The sequence below is a fragment of the Vipera ursinii genome (assembly GCF_947247035.1).
Source record: "Vipera ursinii genome assembly, chromosome: 8".
Classification (NCBI taxonomy): Eukaryota; Metazoa; Chordata; class Lepidosauria; order Squamata; family Viperidae; genus Vipera; species Vipera ursinii.
The window spans coordinates 6,064,030-6,082,355 of record NC_139519.1 but is presented as its reverse complement, the minus strand read 5'-3'; the positions used below and the strand labels follow the sequence as shown (position 1 = coordinate 6,082,355).

General features: G+C 41.5%; 1 protein-coding gene across 6 annotated transcripts in view; it reads right to left on the bottom strand.

Annotated features, from left to right (window-relative positions):
- The window catches only part of IKBKB (inhibitor of nuclear factor kappa B kinase subunit beta), a 41,035-nt gene that overhangs the window by 7,372 nt on the left and 15,337 nt on the right, over positions 1–18,326 (bottom strand). For 4 of the 6 annotated variants that reach the window (XR_014493146.1, XR_014493147.1, XR_014493148.1 and 1 more), the window contains exons 7-21: positions 17,497–17,621; positions 16,127–16,234; positions 15,889–16,018; positions 14,693–14,887; positions 13,971–14,085; positions 10,542–10,665; positions 8,649–8,800; positions 7,826–7,887; positions 7,435–7,544; positions 6,512–6,561; positions 5,614–5,713; positions 5,304–5,451; positions 4,469–4,596; positions 1,222–1,312; positions 707–835 (exon numbers count right to left, since the gene is read on the bottom strand). Coding sequence is in view for 1 of the 6 variants with exons in the window: in XM_083368335.1 (XP_083224461.1) it covers positions 770–835; positions 1,222–1,312; positions 4,469–4,596; positions 5,304–5,451; positions 5,614–5,713; positions 6,512–6,561; positions 7,435–7,544; positions 7,826–7,887; positions 8,649–8,800; positions 10,542–10,665; positions 13,971–14,085; positions 14,693–14,887; positions 15,889–16,018; positions 16,127–16,234; positions 17,497–17,621 (1,704 nt within the window). In the remaining 5 variants the exon portion in view is untranslated. Of the gene's footprint in view, positions 1–602; positions 836–1,221; positions 1,313–1,720; positions 1,775–4,468; positions 4,597–5,303; positions 5,452–5,613; positions 5,714–6,511; positions 6,562–7,434; positions 7,545–7,825; positions 7,888–8,648; positions 8,801–10,541; positions 10,666–13,970; positions 14,086–14,692; positions 14,888–15,888; positions 16,019–16,126; positions 16,235–17,496; positions 17,622–18,326 lie in introns of those variants that run through there. The other 2 variants (XR_014493150.1, XM_083368335.1) reach the window with 2 other exon arrangements.

Here is an 18,326-nt window from a genome sequence, read left to right as displayed (position 1 = left end):
GCTTAATGTAGCCACTTATTCCTCTTTTCAGGAAACAAATATCACTGGGAATAATTGAACCATGGAATATTGGTGGTTCCCCAGATTCTAGATATTTCACTGCTTTCAATTTTTTAATCATGACCCAACACAAAACCTGGTTAGAAAAATCAAAACGTTTTGACCAGGCAAATTTGAAGAAGAGTGGTAAATTTACCACTTACAATAAGGCTTCAATATCTTTTTTATTTCTTTGATAAGATTTTTACTTATTTCAAAAAAAGTGTTGACAGCAAAATCTATTGAAGCTGCATATGCCACTCAAACTTTGAAATGGCTTCAGGAGGAAAGACTGAGTCTCTATCTTTACATTATGAAGTTTCTAGCTCTCATGGAAATCAATGGACATTCTGTCCCACAAATATATTTAGATTTTAGAGCAATACTAATGTTATTGTATGATATGTGGAAGTCTCATATTAAGAGTGCTCCAAATTCTTTTCTTGGTGGGAATGGAGAATCTTGTGTACATCCGTGTAACAAAATGTATGTTAACTATCTTCAGTGTCTGCAATTAAGCAGTAATATGGAAACGGGCACCACCAGGTGAACAACGAAAGCCATACAGAAAAATATACTTTATATACAGTTGAGTAAGAATCAAATACAAACTTAGGGTCACCCAGTAGGCTACAGATATAGATTTCTGACCAAGAACAGCACTTACAGTAGGGTCTGGTCATCAACGTGATGGAAAGTTAATTATTTTGTGATTAAATTAAGATTATTTTCACATCTGAGTTTGTTCTAGGCTTTTTCTTTCTTCTGGAAGTTTCAGCCAACTCCAGTCCAAAGTCTAAATATAAAGAAAATGCATGTTCCTATTAATGTACTTTGCATTTGTTAACATAGATAAACCAGGGATGGGCAGTTTTCCCACATGAGAAACCAGGACTGTTTGGGGAAGGCTGATGCCCTGCCTGCTGTGCCCCCCCCCAATGATGTTGCCTGCTACCCCAGGCCAGACTGGAACAGCCTGTGGGCCAGATGTGGCCTGCATACTGTAAAATGCTCAGTTCTGAGGCAGACCAATAGATAACGTGAATTAAGTAAATTCTCCTCCCCTTTTTAATTTTTCCTCTATCTCTGTTTAAGCAGTATTACTAGCTGGCTGAAAAATGAGAGTTGCTCTTACTACTTTTCTCCTAACCCATCACTTTATAGCTGAGGATAAGAAATTACCATAAAGCTGTATTCTTGATCCTTCATTGTATCAACCATGACATTTTCCAGCTGACTGCAGAGGCTATGAGATTCCACCAGTAGATCCTCACTAAGAGACAAAATTATAAAAGGAAAGTATAAAGACATTTCACACAAAAAATATTTGGTAGGAAGAAATGCCACCTCCTCAGTGCATACTTTTGCCAGGACAAGCAAACTTCATCTTTAAGAAGTCTACTAGCCCAATTAAAATAGTACTTTTTTTTTTGCAAAATACTGAATTTATTCCAAAATGCAAAAAGTTTCAAAGGACAATCCACTATGTTCTTAAATATTATTCAAGGAAAAAAGTGTAAAGCTCCTGAATTATTAGATAATATTTCAGATTCTGCCCGTTTCCATTTTAGATAGTCTTTGCTTAACGATCCTAATTGGGAAAGTGGTTGCTGAATGGGCAGTCACACGACCTTGACTGCTTTTTTTGATTGGAAAAAGACAAAATTACTCAGTTTCATACCTTGGATTTCGTTTGCCTCTTAAGCACTGTTTGAATGCTCATGTGCTTGCTGTCCTGTGAACATTAAAAACAATGCAATCACATAGCATTGTTGGGAGCTGCAGGTGCACTGCACAAGACGCTTTTTCTCTGGAAATCTCTTTCTCCAATTTCTCTGCTTGGGGTGGCGGAGGAACAAGCCAGTCTTTCTCATCCCCTCCGCCCAGCAGAACTGAGATTTTTTAAAGAGTGTAACCTGTTTAGGCAGCAAGAAACTGTTAGACAAAGGAAGAGAATGCCTACAGAGATAACTTGCTTTTTTTTCTCCTACCCGCCCCCCACACCTTGCAACAGAGCAGAGAGATTGGAGAGAAAGATTTCAAGAGAATATTATGAGCTGTTTACCCAATGTGTCTTTCCAATCTTTCTGCTTGGGGTGGGTGGTGGGTGGGAAGCAAGCCGTAGTAGGCAATCTCTCCTTTGCTGCTGGCACAATCACATTGCTATCAAAAGCAAATAACTTGTTCCCTTGCGATCCCTTTCCACACTTGGGTGGGTGGGAGAAAAAAAAGGCACAGGACGATATATACTGACTTAATGGCGATCTTATGACTAAAGGAAGCAGCAAAGATAATAAATGGTTGTAAATGAGCCATAAAGTTATTTTTTCAGCACTGCCGTAACTTTGAACAATCACTGAACAAATGTTTGGTAAGCAAAGTTTACCTGTAGTGCAGTTTCCTCTGGAAGAATATACAAAACAACACACACAAAGATTTTGGGGACCAGTAATTCACTCCTGTTTTATATGAACAGTGAAACAAATTCTTTTGGCTAATGTATCCTCAATGAAACTAAGTATTCCCTTCCTGAACTGTGTATCCACAGCCAAAATCTGCTACTCTTGAAACATACAAACCTGCTTTTAAGAGATCTCTACTGACCTCTAAATATAAATTACAATATTAAATATCAATCAGGTTCACCGAGTCACAACCTCATCTTACTCATTCAAGTGTCTCTCTTAAAAGTGAAGGTAAGTTTCCTTATGGAATCCAGCAATTTCATTATCTTGAAAATACATTGAAATGTCCACAATTCCATATATCTTGTACGAGGTGGACTGTAGATTAACATGTTCTTTGCAGCCTGCACACTTGCTTCCCCTCCTTACATGAGTATGCTTTAAAGAAACCTGTTGATAGTGTTAATCCACAGGCTGCCACATAAAAGCTATATGGAAATGTGGACATTTAAATACATTTTCAAGCTAACAAAATTGCTGCATTGTGTTCCGTGTATTTTGACATCTTGAAGCACACACGTTTGCTTTTAGTGCTCTCTACTGTTCTCTAAATATAAATCACAACGCACAACGTTAATCATTCAAGTGCCCCTTATCTCTTTTTAAAAAGTTTCCTTATGAACTGGACATATTTCAGCAATGCAGCTCTACTACAAATTTGGCAGTGGGGTTTCCAACAGCTGTTTCTATTTCGAGCGTGGAGCGTATGTGTGTGTGTGTGAGAGAGAGAGAGAGAGCGCAAAATGCATTGAATGGACCGTGTGCCAAAATGGGAATGCTGTGCTGTATATCAGAACTTGAAGAAATACATTTTAAATTAAGCAGATTTGAGACGAGACGAAAATAAGTTGCTGCTGGTCAAGAGCAGACAGACTTTTAGGCCAACATCTGGTTCAATAGACAATGGCATCTGCAGATGTTAAAAGCAAAAGCATATTACATACTGAAAGGGAACAAACCATTTATTTAATGCTGGTAATCAGAGATTGAAAATGGACAAGCAGTACCACTTCCTGCTCAAATATATTTTCATTTCTCCTTTATAAAGCCAGACAGAAATATAACTTTAGTTTCGCAGCTACTAAGATTGTTGGCCGAGCAGGTACAAAGATAGCCAAGGAAATGATTGAAGCCTGGGAAATGGGCCCCTTGTCCGTCAATAGGAGTGCTGATTTGCAACCACCTTATCAAATACATAGGAGTCGAGGACTTCGCAGCACAAGGAAATAATAGCCAATCATTGGCCATCAACACACCAATCAACCAATAGGAAGTTACTGCATAAATATGAAGCATAGAATAGCCCAAAGCACCTATTCCAGTAGAGGGCCCTGGTGACCGACCCAGGTTGGATCCTGCAACATTATCCTGGGACACATATATCTGCCTTCATTCATGAAAATTATAAGGAAGGTTTTTATCTCCTGGATGATTGGCTCAAAAGTGTTAAAGACTGAAATATTTTTCTATTGCATTATATGATCCTGTCACCCCTCCCTATGAGTTCTCTCCTTCTGCAAACAAGATCAACCGCTTTTCAGTGGAGCTTCGAGGCAAAAGGACACTGATCTTAATGCAAAACAGAACAGACTCCTGTTTCTCCGTGCAATGTCTGAAAGTCCCTGGTTGACCTTGGCTAATCTCAAAAAGCAGAATGGGACTGGGATCAGACAGGCATTTTGGACAGAAGGCCAATTTCAAGGTGAAGTGGGGAAAAAAATTCCAGAAGGCAACAGTGCAAACTATTTCTAAACCATTACCATGAAATTACATGGTAATGTAACTCAAAGAAGACCCAATTTGGAATACGATACCAAAGATCTTTTTCTCAAAGATTAATGGAAGCAGTTGAAGCACAACAGTAAGAAATGATGTAAACTGTAGCTAAATACCCACCCCACTTCAACTGACCAACTGCAGGGCCAGATACCCCCAATTTAGAAGCTAACTATTTTCACCGTTACCTTTTAATCCCAGAATCCACTAAATGATTCTGCGGAGTTGTAACCTGGAGTGACAGCTGACCAGGGTTATTAGGACGTGATATGTTGATACTATCTGGACTTCCACTGACCGGCCCACGGACTTTGCTCTGCAGAAGGGGAAAGAAAAAAGGTGTTTTTGATGCAAACTGGAAATTGGGTGAACTAATGGGATGCCTTAAATCAACATGGTGTTTCTTAATGGCTTCCTTCCCAGTACTACGGAATTTGAGCATTTCCCATCAGGAATTTAGATACGGGTAGTCCTTGACTTAAAACCACAGTTGAGCCCAAAATTTCTACTGCTAAACAAGACACGCGACTTTTGCCTCATTTTCTTGCCACAGTTGTTACGTGAATCCCTGCAGTTATTAATTAAGAGAGCTGTTAGGTGAATCTGGCTTCCCCATTAACTTTGCTTGTCAGAAGATCACAAAATGTGATTACCTGACCCTGGGACACCACAACCTTTATAAATATCAATCAGTAGCCAAGGATCTGAATTTTGATCACATGACCAAGGGGATGCTGCAATGGTTGTGTGAAGAACTGCCATAAGTTGCTTTTTGCTGTGGTGGCCCAGTGCTTAGAATGCAGCACTGCAGGCTAAACTTGCATCCCAACTGCCAGAATTGAGGACCCAGATTGTTAAGGGGGTGGGGTGGTCAATAGACTGGCCACTTAGAGAGGGGCTGTAAAGCACAGTGAAGTGGTATATAAGCCTAAGTGCCATTGCTGTTTTTCAGTGCTGTTGTAACTTTGAATGGTCACTAAACGTAAGGTTGAAAGTCAAGGACTGTAATGAGATTTCACTCACGCATGCAATTTTCAGGAGGTTCCAGAGCTCTTTCTGTCGTCTCTCCTGAAGCTGGACAACCGTTTCCTCATCTTCGTGCATAAGAGCCATCACCTCATCCACTTTAGGAAACAGTTCCAGAGCCTTCTGCTTGCAGACCACGGTATTACTGCAAAAATGACAACCAGATCACCTGTTAGTAGCTGGACCACAGGAGGCCAGGATAGTACGGTTAACTTTAGCTCTCTGTGTATGGGCAGTATTCCCCTGCCGTACCTGTATTCCAAATTACCAGCCTACTTGCTTTAGAAGTTAATTTGGAGAGTCTTACCTGAGCTGAACATACAGGAGGCGGACTTTCTTTTCAAATGTCTGGATTGCCTGCAGCAACAACCGTACTACTTCTTGGCTGTCCCCACTACTCCTCTGATCTAGAGAACAATGAGAAGTGTGCAAAATACGATAAACTATTTTGGGCAAGAGAAGAGATAACAGAGATTGCTGAGTTCTGCCACTATTGGAGGGCTCAAGAGCAGTTGTGATAACCTGATCGCATTCAATGCTTTGGGTCCACCAGCTCCAAGAATTCCCAAGCACAAGTCTTGGGTTGTCACACAAAGGGAAATAAATGTAACATGCAATCAAGTCAGGTTCTGTAGTTTGACGATGCTGTGTTATGCAAATGTGCAATGCTTTTCTAGGCTAAAAAGTTATTGTGGAGCATGCAAATGGAGCGCTTGTCTGTAGCTGCTTAAAACAGCTTCCACACTTCTACTCTTTGAGTTCAAGAAGAAAAAATTTATAGCCCTAATTTGTATTATTAGTCACATGTAACCAGACTTTGAAGCAAGACTCCTATTTACATCAAACACGGGATAATTACATGTGTAGTTACATATCTCAGTGCAGATGCATTTTCTAAAATTATTTAGAAATCAGTTTTATTTTGGTGAAAGCATGAAAAAAAAATCCAGATTTTTTTTACCATCCTTTTCATAAGAAAGGAAGTTATGTCATATTAACTTCTTAGAAGAATACTACTTTATGTTTTGTAAAATAAAATCCAGATTAAAAATTTGGAAAAAGAGTACAAGTCCGGAATATGCTAAATGACAGAAGAATTAAGCTTGAAAGATGTGTCTGAATGTTATCTCTCTGTGGTTGTAGGTATAAGGTGGTCTCTGGACTAAAAGGTGGAGGAAGACAGCAATATTTTGTAGAACATTTACCTCTCGGTTTTTCTCTCAGTTTCCGGTACAAGTCCTTTGCCTGGTTCTCCCTATTTAAAATAAATAAATAAAAACTGAGAAATGAAGATCTCAAATATTTGCTTTTCAGGAATTGTAATTCTTCCTAAACAGCTAGATCAGGGGTAGGCAACCTGGGCTCTTTTATGACTCGTGGACTTCAACTCCCAGAATTCCTGAGCCAGCCATGCTGAGGGGAAAGGGAGAGGTTTCCATGCTGAGCCATGCTGGCTCCGGAATTCTGGGAGATGAAGTCCAAGAGTCATGAGGGGGCCATAGTTCCCTCATGCTGGCTCAGGAATTCTGGGAGATGAAGTCCACGAGTCATCAAAGAGCCGAGGTTGCCTACCCCTGAGCTAGGTTGATGGAGAAAACAGTCTACTAATCACAAGGTATTCCCCTCCCCCACAAAAAAACCCCTTATGAAGCAGCTACTACAATGCAGTTTAAGAAGAAAGATGGAGTAAGACTTTACTCCATTCTAGGCATGACCTCCTGTCAATTAGACAGATGTTTCTCTGTCTCCTCTCTAAAGAAGGAACTGCTTCAAGGAATAGAAAATAGCTCCTAGTATGATTTATGCTTCAGCAAAATTTGTATCCTAATTTCCCCAGTCCCAAATTGCAGCCCCGGCAACACCAAATAATTCAACATTTCCAGTCCTGGCTGGCTCAGGAATTTTGGGAGTTGAAGTCCACAACTCATGAAGAAGGAGCCATAGTTCCCCACCTCTGCCTTAGGAGAACAGATGAATCAAACATATCATATAAATACAACTTATTAATTTTACAGAGTCCTGAAAAAAGGCCTTTCTTTGCTGCTCCAAAATAATGGATATTGGAATAGATCCTTCTTTTAAGCAGGATTATGACTGCTAGACAACAAGTATCAGAACCACAACTTACAGATCATCCAAGGAGCTCCCTTGTTTTCGGCCCTGTGGGATTCTCTGTAGCTCTACAATGTCTGTCTGCAGGGCCATTGTCTTCTTCACCAACTGCTCCACATCTTCCTCCTTTCAGAGGCAAAGAAATGGTACAAAGGAGGAACAGCAGAAAAAGTTGTTTGAGTTACGTGCAGAATTACAGAGTTGGAAGGGACCTTGGAGGTCATCTAGTCCAACCCCCTGCTCAGGCAGGAAGCCCTATACCATTTTAGACAAATGGCTGGCCAGTCTCTTCTTAAAAACTTCCAGTGTTGGAGCATTCACAACTTTTGAAGGCAAGTTGTTCCACTCTGAAGGCAGGGAAAAATATGTATTCTATCAAATCTAACTTTAAGTAAATTACAACATACTCTTCCACGAAGCTCTACAGTCTGTTCCATCTCCTTCCAAGCAAGTAGTAGTTTCTCAGAAGCTGTAAGAGGAAACACCACTATGATTTTAAGTTTGGTTTTAAAAGAAACAAGCGCTCCTTTCTAAATTAATAAAATGACTGTATGAGCTTTTTCATTAGCGTACAATAAAAACTCTAAAATGTCGATACCCTGGTGGGAAATACATCGATTTAGGCAACCTGGGACTCCACTCCTGCTCATGCTATCATGTGCCAACCTAAAGATTTGCACATGAGAAGATAGCTTGTATTTAGAATAGAATCAAACCAGTAGAAGCACCATTCAAAATGCACTGTAGATATTGCATATGCTAAGTAGGTCCAACATGCAAATTCTAAGAAGCTTTTTTTCCTTGAAACTTGTTTTTTTTGGTAAGAACATATGAAGTGCTTTTAATTCTGTGTGTGACCAGCCATATGCTAAATAAATAATTTTGGTAAGAACAGCTATTCTAACCTGCAATCCCCCCAGAAATAACCAGGATAGATAGATATAGAGATAGATAGATAGATAGATAGATAGATAGATAGATAGATAGATAGATAGATAGATAGATAGATAGATAGATAGATAGACAGACAGACAGACAGACAGACAGACAGACAGACAGACAGGATGGATGGATGGAAGGAATGGATGGGATGGACGGACAACCTAACTCAGCTCATGCTGCTTCCTGTTGCAATATTATTATATTATTATTTAGCCCTGAAATAAATCAGAACTAGGGAAAAGGACTCCTAACAACTGCTCGTGTCTTATCAAAGAGAATAAAACTTACTGATTCCAAATTCAATTTGCTCATTGTATTTCTCCAGATCAATCTGGATGCTGGTTTTGAAGAAGTCCAACTTTGCCTTCAGTTGTTGGGACAGCGAGGCCATCGTGTTCTTCATCTTGGACAGAGTGCTGTTGTGACGCAGCAGGTTCCGCCTACCGAGCCAAAGAGGGGAAAGAGAGTCACCCTCTGCAGAGACTCAACAGACAGGGAGGAACCTTTTTTATTGTTATTAGTAGTAACAGAGACATTCAAGCTATAAGACGTAATGCAGCAGGGCAGCTCTCTTATTTAAATCCTGTAACGTTTCAATTTTTATTGAGTAAAAGCAAAAAAGCAAGAAAGGAATACTGTAAACCACCTAAAGTCAGCCACTGGGAACCGGGCCACATAACAGATGGGCAAGAGTGTGCAATAAATTGAATTTGTGCAAGTGGCGCATGCATGTGCGAAACCATCCCCTCTTCCCCCACACACACACCAGTCCACAGAGCCAGAAAGGTTGGGGACCACTGCTGTAGGGAGATGGGTAGTATAAAGGTTTAATACATACATACATACAATATATACAAATATATACATACCATTATAATCCCTCTTGTCTTTTCTAATTTTTATCTGTTACCACTTTACTTTTGTTAATATTTTTGCTGATAAATTCTGTAACCATCTAATTGATTAGTTCCCTTAGATACTGAATTAATAACAGCTATCCCACTGTGACTCTATCATGCCATATTATGGTGATTTTATTATGTTCACCTTAATTTTTTACCTCATATTGTATTGTCCTATCATCCATCCATCATCTGTCTATCTCTATCTCTGTCTGCCTATCTATATCTATCCATCTACCTATCCTTATATCTATCCGTCCGTCCATCTGTCTGTTCATCTGTTCGTCTGTCTGTTTGTCCGTCCATCCACCCATCCACCCATCCATCCATCCATCCATCCATCCATCCATCCATCCATCCATCCATCCATCTATCTATCTATCTATCTATCTATCTATCTATCTATCTATCTATCTATCTATCTATCTATCTATCTATCTATCATCTATCTATCTATCTATCCTATCTAATCTATCTTTCAATCAATCTGCTTTATTTAAACTTATATTTGTATATCAGTGATTGCATAACCTCTGTAGATGCCACACGTGAAATAAATAAAGACCCACCTAACTGCTCCTGGTGTGGCTGCGATGAGATTTTCCCATCTGCCTTTAAATTTCCTGGGGTGACATTTTTGAACTAGATGAACCTGAGAATTAATACTTTTGGTTTTCTCCCCAAGGCTTGCCTGAGGAGGGCAGCACAAGATACCATTTTGAAATTTTGGAAGGCATTTGAACAGAGCCTCTGTTTCAGAAGGTTTCAGATGAATGCTGGCTGGGGAATTCTGGCATTTGAAATCCACACGTTTTAAACTTGCTGAGGTTGAGAAATACTTTGGGATAAGCCAAATCATTTTAAGCAAATAAATGTAAATTACATCACAGTTCCCCAACCTTTCTGGCTTTGAAGACCGGCCGGGGAGGGAATGGTTCCATGTGGGCGTGTGTGTGTGTGTGTGTAGCTTCATTTGCATGAACAGCAGGCACATGCAACCACCCCTCATACAAATGGAACATGCATGCATTTGCCCACTGCTTGGACAAGTGTGTGTGTGTGTGTGTGTGTGTGTGTGCACATGCGCACTTCCCTGCCACTTCCGCGGCCCAGTTCCGAACCACTCAAGGCCCGGTAGTGGGCCATGGCCTGGGGGTTGGGGACCCCTGACTTAAAACAGCCCATGTTTTTAAGATGGCACGGTGGATAAAGACCTGGGAGAATGGGGGCAAATATAGAATGGTGCAGAGTTCAGAAAGACACGTTGACAGCCCCTTACATTGCTGCTCGTTGACCCTTCTGAAGCTGATTGAAGTCCTCATTCAGACTTCGGATTGCATGCCAGACCTGACCCCACACTTTGCGCAACTGCAAGAAGGGGAGGATCCTTTTGGGATCTTGAACTGAGGAAGAAATATATATATAATCACTAAGAATGACAAGACAGAGAGATGGAGATTGGCAGACGCACACAAAAAATCGAAGTTGATGAACAAGGTAATGCTAGTTGTTAGGAAAAGACCTTGGATATTTTAGAGGTTTAGATCTCCTGATTAACTGGATATTATGTCAAATGCTATCTGACCAAGGCCTCAGTTGGGAATACCTCTACTAACTTGCCAACTTGCCAACTGGAATACAGCTCAGTGCAGCAACTGGAATTACTATAGCTCCAGTAATTTTCTGAAAAGGTAAACGTTTCCCCTGTCCAGTCGTGTCTGGCCCTAGGAGGTGGTGCTCATATTTGTTTTCTAGCTGAGGGAGTCAACATTGTCCAAAGACGCTTCCGTGGTCATGTGGCCATGATTATACACCAAAGTGCATGGAATGCCGTTACCTTCCCACCAAAGTGATACCTATTTATTTACTTGCATTTGCTTGCTTTCTAATTGCTAGGTGGGCAGGGACTGGGGTAATTTATGGAAGCTCACCCCATTGTGTGATGTTTGGGTCTCAAACCTGGGCTGTCAGCTTTTCAGCTGGCACGCCTAGCCTCTTTAACCACTAGGGCAACTTCCTTAAGCAACCATTGTGACTGCACAGATGAACTCTGTGTCTGGGCAATGTTTGCTGCGCTCTCACAAACCTGTGGAAGAAAGTTTGAATATTTCTAGAAGGATTCCATTTCTAACAGGTATAATTTCTTGTCCCTTATTACGATGAGCAGAAGCAAAATTAATCACGTCAGGTAAAGAATACTAATGTCTTGACCCGCGTAGATGTTACAAAGCCAACTTGTTCGTGATGCAAAAGGAGCATCAATCTTACTACAAAGGTTATTTCTTTTACTGGTTTGAGGAGAAGATGCAAGTCACAGTGCCCTATTCAAGTGTGAGAAGCTATGGTCATGTGGCTGCCTTTGGCTCTTCCCATACCTTTTTAAACTGAAACAATCTCTACATTTTATCTATAATGAAGATGAAGTGTCAAGAGTTTGGTTTGGATCGAGGCTTGAGAAAGCGGAATCCCACTGGAGAAATAAACACTAGTATCTAATTCTAAAGACAGCTTAACATCGCACATAAAAAGAATCTGAGAAACAGCTAAGCTAATTTGTACCATTTTAAACAGAACTGACATAGGTATAAAATTTATTGTGGGGGGAGAGCTGGTTTTTGGTAGCCAAAAATTAGGAGGAGTTTGGTAACATCTTTTCAGACTACAAGTAGTCCTCGACTTAATAAGCATACATTTAATGACCATTTGAAGTTTTAACGGCAGTGAAAAAGAGTGCCTTGTGACTGGTTTTCCTCATTTACCACTGTTGCAGCATCCCCATGGTCATCTGATCAAAATTTGGATGCTTGGCAACTGGCACGTACTTATGATGGTTGCAGTGTCCCGGGGGGGTCATGTGATCACTTTTTGCCACCTTCTGACCGACAAAGTCGGTTGTTGAGAGCGTAGTGGCGCATCAGCTTCCTCTGTTCCTTGAAGATACTGATTATCTACACCCGTACCAATCGGGTTTCAGGCCCGGACACAGCACGGAGACGGCATTGGTCGCTCTGTTGAATGATCTCTGGCGGGCTCAGGACAGGGGTCATTCCTCTGTCCTGGTCCTATTAGACCTCTCTGCGGCTTTTGATACCATCGACCATGGTATCTTACTGCGGCGTCTCAGGAGATTGGGAGTGGGAGGCACTGTTCTTCAGTGGTTCTCCTCCTACCTTCTGGAACGTTCACAGTGGGTGTTGGCGGGTGACCAGAGATCGACCCCGAGGCCTCTCATTTATGGAGTTCCTCAGGGGTCGGTCCTCTCACCTCTCCTGTTTAACATCTATATGAAGCCGCTAGGTGAGATCATCCGTGGTTTTGGAGTGGGTTATCATCAGTATGCTGATGACACCCAGCTTTTCATCTCAACCCCAAACCACATCAGTGATGCCCTCGACGTGATGTCCCGTTGCCTGGAAGCGGTCCGGGAATGGATGGGGAGGAACAGGCTACAACTCAACCTGGACAAGACTGAATGGCTGTACATACCGGCATGTCAGGATATTCAGATTATTCCATCTCTTAATATCGGGGGCGAGTTATTACCCCCCGTAGATAAGGCTCGCAATCTGGGTGTCCTCTTAGATTCAGAGCTCTCCTTAGAAGATCATATAGGAGCTGTGACTAGAGGGGCCTTCGCCCAGGTTCGTCTGGTGCGCCAGCTGCGACCCTATCTGGACCTGGATGCCTTGCGTACAGTCACCCATGCACTTGTGACCTCTCGTCTTGACTACTGCAACGCTCTTTACATGGGGCTGCCCTTGAGAACCACTCGGAAGCTTCAGCTGGTGCAGAGTGCAGCTGCACGAGTGCTTTTGGGGGTCTCCCAATACTCCCATATTACACCTCTGCTCCGTGAGCTGCGCTGGCTTCCAGTTGCCTTCCGGGTGAAATTCAAGGTGCTAGTGATGACATACAAAGCCCTACATGGCATGGGTCCGGATTACCTACGGGAGCACCTACTGCCAGCGTCAACATCCCTCTGTCCTGTGCGCTCCCACAGAGAGGGCCTCCTCAGGGTGCCACCGGTCAGAGAATGTCGGCTGGTGACCCCCAGGGGGAGAGCATTCTCGGTGAGTGCGCCAATCCTTTGGAACCGCTTACCAGCTGAAATCCGGATGGCCCCCGACCTTCGCTCCTTCCGGCGTGATCTAAAAACTTATCTATTCCAACAAGCCGGCCTGGCCTGATGGATTTGGGTTTTAAAATTTTCTCACTTTATTGCTTTATTGTATTCTTACTTTATTGCTCTGTACACCGCCCTGAGTCCTCCGGGAGAAGGGCGGTATATAAAACAAATAAATAAATAAATAATAAATAAATAAAGTCAACAGGGAAGCCAGATCCACTTATCAGCCGTGCTACTAAATTAACAGCTGCAGTGATTCGTTTTAACAACTGTGGCAAGAATGGTTGTAAAATGGAGCAAAATGCATTCAATAACTGTCTCACTGAGCAACAGAAATTTTGAGCTCAGTTATGGTTGTAAGCCGAGGACTACCCCTAGTTCTATATCTCACTACAAAAGCTCTTTACTGGAGCCTCTCATGCAATAATAATAATAATAATAATAATAATAATAATAATAATAATAATAAGAAGAAGAAGAAGAAGAAGAAGAAGAAGAAGAAGAAGAAGAAGAAGAAGAAGAAGAAGAAGAAGAAGAAGAAGAAGAAGAAGCAAAAAGTTTCTTCCCATCCCAGATTCTTACGGATGCAATTGATGCTTTCCGGATTGGGCCGTGGAGAGGTCTGAGACTCGTAGGCTACTTTTCGGTCATCAAACAGGAAGAAAAGGTTGGTATCAGCAGCTGTGGCATCATTAAGCTGAAAGAAAAAAAACAATCATTTCATTTGAAGGATGAGACCCGATATCAGTGAACGTTTCCTTGATCATATCCAAGATCCCGCCTTGAGAGTCAAGGGAGGCACAGATAATGTCTTCAGTAGTCATCTTCCATTCCCATTTTTGCTATTTCATGCAACTGAGAATTATTATAATTTTCAAGTATTTCCTACAGAGGAATCTCTTCCCCAGCTCTAAACATCAATACTTTTTAAAAGGCAGAATCGTAGGTTACATTGGCTGTTTATACTTTCTTTCAGCTCTCAGCTGGCATCGGTGGGGCTGAAGTTAGGATACAGCCTTTTATGACAATTTTCCCTTCAGTGGGCCAAGCGGTTAGCTTAAGGACACAGAATGTGTGAAATTGCAGCATTCAACGGATGCTGCCTTATCGCTAACCCAACTGTGCTAGGGCAAGAATATTCTCTCTTCCGTTGCAGAAAATGGATTAAAAGAACTTCGAAAATGATTTTTTTTGAAAAATACACCCACCCACCAATTAAAGACTTTTGATTCGAAAAATAGGATAGCTGAAAATATCAGCCACAGTATCCCGAGGGCCACTAAGTGAAAATGTTACAGACTCACCTTTATGTCAGCCAGATACTGAACGTCAGGCTTCTCAGGGAATAACACCAGTCCTCCTTCTTGTAACAGTTCTTGGTTCTGCTCAGGGATGCCCGTGTCCTCCTGGATCTTAACCTTTATGCTCTGCAAAGTCTCTCCCTCTGCTAGAGGATACATGTGCACTGAACCCGTTGCCATGTTTAGGATATGAACCAGCTGGAAAAAGAAATGCTCATAAAGCCACAGAAATGCAAAACAACAAAAAAACAAACCCCAAAGCAACACAGATGCTGTTCCTAAAAGTTCCTTCCTTCTTCTTGTCAGCTGAGTCTCACATTAAAGCACCTATAACAACAATTGGGCCCCAAATTTTTCTTCCTAAGTGAGATAGAGGGTGAATTCTGCCCCATTTTATGACCATTCTTGCCATCATTGTTAAGTGAATCACTGCAGTCGATAAGTTAGTAACATGATTGTTAAAGGAATCTGGCTTCCCCCTTGGCTTTGCTTGTCAAAAGGCCGCAAAAAGGGATCATGTGACCCTGGGTTACTGTAACTGTCATAAATGTGAGTCAGTTGCCAAGGGTCTGAATTTTGATCAGGTGACCACACGGATGCTGCAGCAGTTGTAACCATGAGAAATGGTCATAAATCACTTTTTTCAGTGCAACTGTAACTTCGAACGATCAGTAAACGAACTGTTATAAGTTGTGAACTATCACATCAATAGTCACTAGTCAAAAACCTCCTTTAAAAAAAAGAAAAAAAACCTGGTTCAATTAAATGAAAATAACACTTTCTTCGCTCTATTTTTTTTATCTGGATAACATGTTAAAATATATTTTGGACACATATTCAAACTTAATACTGTTTTAAAACCTTAAACAGTTACCTGACATTTTTAACTAAAACAAAATTCTCCTTCCCCAACTGTAGATATTTGTGAACTGCAATGCCCATAATCCCAAACTAAGGTCTTCTAAGTTTTACAATCTATGCACCCAGAGAGCATTGTATTATGTAACTCTGCATCATCCTCCATCAGAGCTCCAAAATGTGCAATCAATCATTTCACAAAACAATATGGCAAAAATCTATGAAGTAGCTCAATGAGCTGGGATACCCGAAACAACATCTTATATCACCCGGACTTCCAGCTGGTCCCGTGTCTACCGACAGCACACACCTTCCTACTTCTCCCACCGGGAAGGACCTACCTTTACATTCAGGATATCATCCAAAGCCTTGAAGCAGCCATTGGTGCCGTAAGTGGGATGAGTCCCTCTCTGCCGTGGCTGCCATTTGAGCATCAGCTGCAGCCATTTCTCCAGTCTGTCGGCCAAAACACTAGGAACACAAGCATGAAATAGCGAACGTGGGAAGGAAGACGACTAATGAAGAGGCTGAGGGGTGGAGGAATTGAATTGGTTCTTTGATCAACATATAATCCCTTACCTATTTAGGTTGTTAGGGTAGGGCAATTTGCTAGAAAATTTCACTTCTCCAGATAAATCTTCAAAAACAACAATATCCAGCTCACTCTTCTGTCGGACCTTTGCATGCCTGAGAGAATAAAGGGAGGTTTGCGTATATGGGATTTCAGTCCAGCATACGTCTGCTCCTTTCATACAGGTGGTCCTCAACTTACGACCACAACTGAGCCCCAAAGTTTTGCTGCTAAGTGAGAAATTTGTTAAGTGAATTTTGCCCCGTTTTACGACCTTTCCTCCCACATTTGTTAAGTGAATCACTGCAGTTCTTAAATTAGTAATACGGCTGTTAAGTGAATCTGGCTTCCCCACCGACTTTGCTGATCAGAAGGTCGCAAAAGGGGATCATACGACCCCGGGACACTGCAACCGTCATAAATATGAACCAACTGCCAAGCATCCGAATTTTGATCACGTGACCATGGGGATGCTGCAACGGTCATAAGTGTGAAAAATGGTCATGTCACTTTTTTCCGTGCTATTGTAGCTTTGGATGGTCACTAAGTGAACTGTTGTAAATCAAGGACTACCTGTAAAAGCTAAGAAATTTATTGTGTCAAAAAGCTTTTATGAACATGAATCTATTCTGTCAGGTGCCAACAGTATTCAACTCAACGGCTATCTGCATCGGCCATAAGCATTGTGATGGTTCTGTCCAAGTTTATTATTTAAAAATAACAACAACGGCTTCATTGTAGTATCAAATCACAGCTGTGGGAAAAGAGTTGGATTTTCAAAGGCTTTCAGAACACCATTTATATCTTACTTTTCCTGCAAGAGCAGGTTTATTACATTCCTGCCTCCAGTTTCTTTGCAGAACAGCCAGTCTGTGCAGCGGCTGTGTAGATTTCAACCTGATCCTAATCCAGCACTTTAACCATTGTACTATACCATTGCCTTACTTATACAGGTAATCCTCAATTGACAACCACAATCAGGATCAAGTTTCCGGGCCAATTTTAAATTTTTGGTGGCAGCTGTTAGGCAAACCAATGCAATCATTAAGTAAATGTTGTGGTCATAAGTGTGATCCCATTCTTCCGAATAGGTGTTTTTTTTGTCAGAAACTGGCAAAAAGCACCGCAAATCATTGCCGGGTGATCGTGGGACACTGCAACCACACAAACAGGTGAGTCAGCTGCCAGGTGCCCAAACTGGGACCACACGATTGTCTGTCTGTTTGTGGCATGACATTTGACAACAGCCAGAAGTGCTTTCCAGGCCATTAGGCAGCCATTCTCGTTCCATCCTAATTTAAAATGGTCATTAAGCAACTGATGGTAAATCAAGGGCTACTTGTAATAACGATCCCAAGTTATAAGGTGTCTGAATTACCATTGTACTGGTTGCCAGGTGGGAAGGAAAGGTCGGAAACCAGTTATGCACTCGAAAGCCAAGGTGCCAAAGCTCCAGTAATCCACTGTGACTGTGTATTTCTGTTGTTCTAGCAGTTCGGGGGCCTAGAACATGAAGAACACAAATCTGGCTACCAATGCAATCCCATACTTGCCTACACAGAAAGCAAAACCCAGCAGTTGAATAGGACTTATTTTCAATTAGGGAACATTCCTCTATCCACTGAATCTTCTTTAAAAGGAAGAACTCTTCTGACTGTCATTTCCTTCCCCTTCCCCTATGAAGCCTGAGCCTGGTAAGAACAATGGATGGGTGAGAACTCACAAGAGGAAATAATTTTTGCCACATCTGTCATGGAATTTATTACTACAAACTACAGTGATTCTCAGCCATTCGGGTCATGGTTGTCCCAAAAGTGCTTTTTCAAGAGGCAACTGGAGCTTCTTACTTTTATTTGAAGACGTTTTGCTTCTCATCTAAGAAGCTTCTTCGGCTCTGAAGAGTTCAAGAAGCTTCTTGGATGAGAAGCGAAACGTCTTCAAAGAAAAAACAAGAAAGTCCAGTTGCCTCTTGAAAAAGCATCTTTGGTACAGCGATGTTTATTACGTTATGAAAAATGATAAGGTCAACATATAGAGGAAGAGGAGGTGGAGTTTGGACAGCTCTGCTCATTTTATTACCTATAAGAGACAAAATCAATACAGACCAGACAATTCTCTGTACAGGAAAAAAAATTAGTCTCTGCCAGGAAGACAAACATTTACGTGTCATAACTGAAATGCTTTCCCCCAATGTCATCCTGGCAACCT